This window comes from Sardina pilchardus, chromosome 18 (assembly GCF_963854185.1).
Source record: "Sardina pilchardus chromosome 18, fSarPil1.1, whole genome shotgun sequence".
Taxonomy (NCBI): domain Eukaryota; kingdom Metazoa; phylum Chordata; class Actinopteri; order Clupeiformes; family Clupeidae; genus Sardina; species Sardina pilchardus.
Window position 1 is genome coordinate 10,742,012 of NC_085011.1, and position 7,500 is coordinate 10,749,511.

Here is a 7,500-nt window from a genome sequence, read left to right on the forward strand (position 1 = left end):
TGTGTGTGTGATCATCTTCACAGACGGTTGTGGTGTGTTATGTGTGACATGGGTACCAGATCCAACAGGACAGTACTGTTACCATGACCGCGTCTTCCTCCTAACGCGGAACAGGACAGGATGTGGGAGAGTTTTGTGTGTGTATGTGTGCAGACGTGTGTGTGTGTGTGTGTGTGTGTGTGTGTGTGTCGCCTGTGTCTATTTTTGTATTTAGACATGCTTCAGCATAAGCTCTCTGACAGTCTCCTGTACACATGTGCTCACAATTGTGCTTTTTCTGTGAAATAATTTCCTTTCTTCGCTCGCCTTTTCTATTTTCTCTCCACCCACTCACCCACACACACACACACCACACACACACACACACACACACACACACACACACACACACACACACACACACACACACACACACACAGATCAGGCTCAGTATCGGCATATCTCTTTCGAGGGAATAAACGCGCCAGTGGGATGCAGTGTGTTTCCAGGCCGGGCCTAATGAGTGCTTTATGGGGCAGTAAAAGAGTTGTGTTTAAGGAAGTGGTTTACAAACCAGAGTTTTAGGGGCTGTTTTTGCTCTCCTCCCTCCCTCCCTCCCTCCATCTGTCTCTCTCTTTCTCTCTCTCTCTTCTGATCTCACTTTGTCTCTCTCTCTCTCTCTCCCACTCTCCCTCTCTTCTGTGCTCTGTCACTCACACAAGCACACACAAATGCACACAAACATACACATACTCACACACACACACACACACACACAAACATGCATGCTCACACATTAAGGGCTGGGAGTAGGCTTGAGAACCTGCTTATGTATGTGTTCATTCATCTCTCTCTCTCTCTCTCTCTGTCTCTCTCTCTCTCTCTCTCTCTCTGTCTCTCTCTCTCTCTCTCAGGATGACTGGCAGGGAGTTCTTCACTCGTTTCCCTGCTCTTTACCCATTCCTCCTCAGTCAGCTTGAGGAGGCTGCCAGCTCGGTGGACAGGTGAGTGTGTGTGTGTGTGTGTGTCAGTGTCACAATGCCAAAGGTTGTTAACTTCTGAGAAGTCTTATGTGTGTGTGTGTGCGTGTGTGTATGTGTATGTGTGTGTGTGCACTTGCCCTGGCCCCCTTCCCCTCCTCTCTGGGGACACCAAATTAGAACTCCTCCAAACGGCACCATTAAGCTGCTGGGGCTCATTACACTCTCCTGATGGACAGCTTCCTACTGATCACACACACACACACACACACACACACACCCTCATACACACAGACACACAAATACCTCCACCTCCTCCTCCTACTCCTCCTCCTCCTCTTCCTTGTTGTCCATGTCAAGGTTGCCATGGTCGTGGACATCTCAACAGGCACAGGCAAGGAAGCGTTGGGATGGGAGGGGGCTTGGGAGTTTGGTGCTTAGTTGGCTGGTTGTCACCGGAATGCGGAGCCGGAGTTCAGGAGGGTGACAGCCACAGGAAAGAAGCTTCCTCTGAACCTGCTGGTTCAGGAGTGGCGAGACCAGAAACGCCTCCCATAGGGGAGTGGGGTGAACAGTCTGTGGTTGGGGTGAGAACACCCCTTTGATGGTGCTGCACCCCTTACGCAAGCACCACTTGCCCTGGATGGCCTCAATGAAGGGGAGTGAGGAACCGGTGATGCGTTGTGCAGTTTTCACCACCCTCCGCAGTGCTTTTTGGCCGTGGGCAGAGCAGTTGCTATACCAAACTGTGACACAGTTGGTGAGGATGCTGTCGATGGTGCAGCAGTAGTAGTTCACCAGGATCTGAGGAGACAGGAGGACCTTCTTTAGTCTCCTCAGAAAGAAGAGATGCTGGTGAGCCTCCTTGATCAGTGTAGAGGTGTTTGGGGTCCAAGAGAAGCCCTCAGTGATGTGGACACCCAGAAACTTGAAGCTGGCTCCAACTAAGTCCCATTGATGAGAATGGGGGTTTGTGTGTTAGCTTTAGATTGAAGTCCACAATGAGCTCTTTGGTGTTCTTGGTGTCAGATGGTCTGTGCACCACAATGTTAGGTGCTGGACTTCCTCCCTGTAGGCCGTATCGTCTTTGTTGCTGATGAGACCAATCAATGGTGTTCGAGCCATGTACAGTTTTGCAGTCATAGGTGAAGAGGATGTAAAGGAGAGGGCTCAGCACACATCCCTGTGGTACGCCAGTGTTTAGAGTGATGGTTGAGGAGATGTGATTATCTAACCTAAGTTAGAGATGCACCGATTGCAATTTTTTGGCCGATTCCGATTTCCGATTTTTCATCGAGTTTGACCGGCCGATACCGATTTTAGCCGATTCCGATTTAATTTCTTCTAACCACTTTACAGCACAAACAGAGTTATTTTCTAGCCTATATTTTCTTTAATACAACATGTTAGAAATGTAATCAACTTATCAATGCCTGGTAGAAAAATGTGAATAGACAGATTCTTCTTCAAGTCTTCTTCAGCTGCAGTAATCCCAGTGTGGGACATTCATTTCACACATGTAGAAATGCACTAGGAACACTTTCTTTCTTCTCACATCCATATGCAATATCCAACTGTAAATATCTTCAGAATAGCCTACTGATAACTGAAGTTGGTGCTACATAGGCTGAGATGTTGGAAAATGACAACAAAAAAAACTAATTTTGAGAAGCCTTGAAACACAGCAAATGACATACATTCTCAGTCCACACTCTTCTTTGAACTTTCGCGATTGCAGTGTTTCCCACAGATTAGAAGGCAATGTGTGGTGGTCGCCCCATGTCTAACGAGGGGGGGGGGGGGTTCACCCATATTTTTCATTGAATCGCCTTTCTATCGCTCTCCTTTCATATAATGTTTTTTTTTTTTTATTATTTTTTTTTTAACCAAGATGTGAAGCTTGTCTTTATTTGAAACACACACACATTATGTAATTATTTACATTATATAGGCCTATACTGACATTTCTGATATTCATAACAGCAAACTTAATGCAGATTATAGCCTACTATTCATATTACAACTCCACTTCTTAAATTCAGCTGTCTGGTTGAAGCCTCAAAATATTGTAAACATAGCAGGCTAAGCTTATCATACTCTACTGGTTGGACTGTTCAGTTTCCCCACATGTGTTTAAGTTTCAAGGTAAGCTAATACTTTTTCTCCTTGGGACAGGCCCTTTAAGTCTTGGAGTTGAAAAACATTGTTGGTCAGTCAACTTGAATGCAAGAGTTTTAATCAAATGTCTGCAGCATAGCCTACTAATGATGCTAACCGAATATAACAGTAATTTAGCTAGTCGTCTTCTGTGCGTCAATGCGTCCACGATTGTGAATGTTTTATTTGGATTAAATGTGCATGTGGAGGACGGGTGTCCATTGAGCGCGCACGAGAGCGGGCCAAGGAGAATGAGTTACAGTAACTTCTACTGTTTGGTAATTAAGTTGCACGCATAGACTGCAAAAGTTGCGGGAGAACTTTATGCTTCAACCCGAGCAGCGTCAGGTGCATCAGTGCGACCACCGATGATCTCGTTGGTTTTCATGGAGGCAGACAGCCGCGGTGTGCACGGCCACGGAGGGTAGGGGCTGTGCATGTTTGTGTGTTTATGAGAGACAGACGCGGGAGTGACAGAGAGGGAGCGCAGGGAAAGGAAATTCAGCTTTACGAATGCTGCGTGTTTTTCAATAGGCCTAGTGTTTCAAAATAAGAATAAATAAATAAATAAATAAAAGAATAACGAAACGCAATATGTGGCGGCCGGTGCTGAATCTGTGGCGCACCGCCACACATTTGTCTATGTGTGGGAAACACTGCGATTGCTTGTGGATACTAAGGAAGTGTCCATATTTGGATGGCATAACGTCATGCAGGAGATCGAAACACAGCTTTCCAACGACACCACGCATGATATGTTGTATCACGGTCGGCTAGTTTATGACACGTTAGAATGCTAACTTTTGGCGAATTTAGAAGAAATATACAGGCGTGATCAGACAAAAGGTAATGAAATAAACCTCTAAATGTGTAAATCGGACTTAGTTGTTGTAGTAGTGTGAAAGATGATAAGTTGGCAAACCGAAGCAAAACTATGTTTATTCCTGCCATGTCTCGCCTTAAGTTGAGTAAAGGCTATGTCGCTGCTTGATAGCGCTTGTGGTTCAGCTGTGGGCACGCAATTAACGGCAAGGACGGGCTTTGATGAGCGCTGTAACCTGAAGTGACAGCTTAGTATAATAAATTCCACGCAATATGGCAAAGCTCAGCGTTCGCTGCATAGAAAAACTCAGTATAAGCGCGTTATCCAGCCCTGACTGTTGGCCTAGCTTCATCAAACTTTGCAAACTCAGCTGTGTGAGTGTGATGTTGTTACAAGTGTGCGAGTGCATTTGACCGGCATAAAATCGGCATGTCTCAGACTGACCGGCCGGTCGCCGGTCGTGGCCGATCACGTGAAAATCGGCCGATTCCAATCGGCGGCCGGTCGATCGGTGCATCTCTAAACCTAACAGAGCTCTGTTGGTTAGGAAGTCCAGAATGCAGTTATAAAGGGAGGTATTGATGCCCAGTTCACATAGTTTAGTGATGATTTTGGAGAGGATGATTGTGTTGAATGTTATTCCTGGATGAGCTATAGGCTTGAGCATCACCTGACCTGAATGTGATGTCTCATGCCTTCAGCCGGAGTCTGACCTCACTGTTCATCCATGGCTTCTGATTAGGGAAAGTGGCAATCAGTTTGAGGATGGTGACACGGTTGATGTTGGAGTTGATACTGTCCAGGGCCGGGTTTCCCAGATTCGTTAAGAAGCTCTTAAGTGCTAAGAACTTCTTCTCGAATCTGGGAAACCCGGCCCGGTGGAGGCATTTGAATCAATGTCCGTGTGTGTGAGTCATGTGTGGCCTGAATTGCAAACACTCTCCAGTCAGTGTTTTTAAGTGCTGAGTCAGCTCCCTCTGGTCACACTGTTGGTCACATGTTTGATGAGTGCAGAGCACTTGGGCAGTAGGAGCAATGATCTGAGTGTCCTAGATGGAGGAGGGGGGCAGCTTTGTATGCATCAGCCATATTTGTGTAGACTTGTGGTCAACAATGTACTGTAGGGTGATGTACTGTAGTCTCGGAATGCAGTTGGGTGTTTACTGATAGCAGAATGCAGATCTTTCATGGCAATCTTAGCATTAGCATCCGGTGGTATACAGTAGGCTGCTGTTAATACAGTTGCTATAAACTCTCTGGACAGACAGAAAGGTCTACACTTAACCATGGGATAGTCTAGATTAGCTGAACAGTGACTCTCGGTGATGGTGTTGTCTGTACACCATGTTTTGTTAACATAAATGCACAAACCCCCCAACTCTGGTCTCCATGCACAACAGGTGTGTGTATGTCCAGTTCCTGTTCCAAACAACCCCACCCCTCATCATCTTCCACTCTCCGCTCCTCATTCCCTCCATCCCTCCATCCATCCATCCCTTCTTTCCCACTCCTCCACTCCTGCTAGTGTCCCCAAATGGGAGAGAGCGGGTCGGCTCTTTCGCAAGGCGCTCATGTGTTGCACAACACACTCCCAAGTCAATATTATCTTAATATGGCTCATATTATTCTAATGTGTTCTCAGTCTGTGTCTACAGCCTCCCTCACACTCACACTGACACTTGTTCACACACACACACACATACACACACAGACACACACACACACACACACTCATGCACACTTAAACTCACTGACACACACCAGCCCCTCAAGCACAAGAAGGACCTTGTGTTCCCACGGCAGATCCAGTCTCTTACTCTTTCTCTTCCTCTTTCTCTTTCTCTTTTTTCTTTCTTTCTTTCTTTCTTTCTTTCTTTCTCTTCCTTTCTCTTTCTTTCTGTCTTTCTTCCTTTCTTTCTTTCTTTCTTTCTTCCTTGCTCTGTTTCTGCTCTCTCTTCTCTCTCTCTCTCTCTCTCTCTCTCTCTCTCTCTCTCTCTCTCTGTCTCTGCTCCTGGCTGAGCGGAGCGACTCGAGGCCCCTGCGCGATCATATTTTCATATCGCCCGTAAATCACGCGCCACATAAAAACCTGAATGGAGGAGACTGGCGGGAGATGCAGGGGGCTTAGAAAGCCATTAGCCGCCTCAGCGGCCCAGCGGCCGCCCACTTGGACTGGGACGCGGCCCGAGGTGTAGCGGGGGCTTGTGGGATACGTGCCACGGGTTCGGGTTGCTATGGCGGCGGCCGCGACGGGCCCAAGGCAGGGCCTGAGTGCGGATGAGCGCCCTTTAGCGGGAAATGGGGTTTATAAATCACGTATAAAGCCTCCGTTAACACCTGAACAAAGGTGATCGAGGGTTTAAAGTCTTATAATAGCTTTTACAACTCTGTGTGAAGGCTCAGGTGCAGAGAAAGTGCGTCTTGGTGTGTGTGTGTGTGTGCGTGCGTGTGTGTGTGTGTGTCTCTCTCATTGTGTGTGTGTGTGTGTGTACGCTTGTGAGCCTCTACATGACCTCCACGAACAAATATGTAGCATCATAAAGCATTTTGACCATTGGGCCGGCGTTTGATGTGCGCAGCGCTGTAAAAATGGCTGCTCTCATGGCCAGCGTGGGTCTCCGGGAGAGGAGGAGGAGAAGGGGGGGAGGTTGGTCCTAATGAGGGTGGATGGGGCCGGATGCGTGATCCTCAGGCTGAGTAATCCCCCATAAAACACAGCCGTCCGCAGCCCCAACTGATGAGAAAGTGTCCCAGCACTGCCGGAGCTATTTGATAAACATTTGTAATAGCCTTCGCAGATGCCTCGTAAATTGAGCCCCGGGCCGAGGGGAGCGAGATGGCGAAGGGGAAGAAGGTTCTGGAACACTGATTCTCTCTCCTTCTCCTTCTCCTCTCCGCTGTGCTGTGCTGTGCTGGGGTCCGACGGGACTCCTTGGGATTATTTCTCTCCCTCTCCCTCTCTCTCCTGTGCGGTGTGGTGGTGTTCTATCGCTCCGTGTCCATTCGGCTGCTATTTCTCTCTCTCTCTCACGCTTCTTCCCCCTCTCTTTCTCAGCATGCTTTCTCTCATTCTCTCTGTGGTCTCTCGCTCCCTCTCTCTCTCTCCCTCCACCTACTCATCTGTCTTCTTCATCTCGTCTTTCCCTGGTTCATTTTTCCACCACATTCTCACTCATCACTCGTCTTTCCCCTCTCTCCCTCACTCTCTATCCCTCCCTTCATCCATCCCCTCTCATTTCTCTCTCCTCTCATCCCCTTTCTCTTCTCCTCCAATCCTCTGTGTCTCTCTCTATCCTCCCTACAGGGTTAGATTTCCTCTCGTTCTCATCAGCTTGAATCTGTCTCTCTCTCGCTCTCCCTCTCTTTTTCATCCCCTTCTCTCTACGTACCTCTCTTTACCTCTTTCATATGTCACTCTGTCACACCATTCATCTCTCTCTGTCACACACCCGCCCACACACACACAGACAGACACACACACACACACACGCACGCTCACACACACTATCCCCTCATGTGTTAGTAATTCCTCTGTCGTCTCCCTGGTGCCTTCATGACATC

The 7,500-nt window shown here is 47.8% G+C and overlaps 1 protein-coding gene across 1 annotated transcript in view; it reads left to right on the forward strand.

The window, feature by feature from the left end:
- The window catches only part of thada (THADA armadillo repeat containing), a gene marked incomplete in the record, with an annotated part of 90,433 nt that overhangs the window by 34,930 nt on the left and 48,003 nt on the right, over positions 1-7,500 (forward strand). The window contains 1 exon segment of the mRNA XM_062519709.1: positions 894-983. Within this exon segment, the coding sequence (XP_062375693.1) occupies positions 894-983 (90 nt within the window).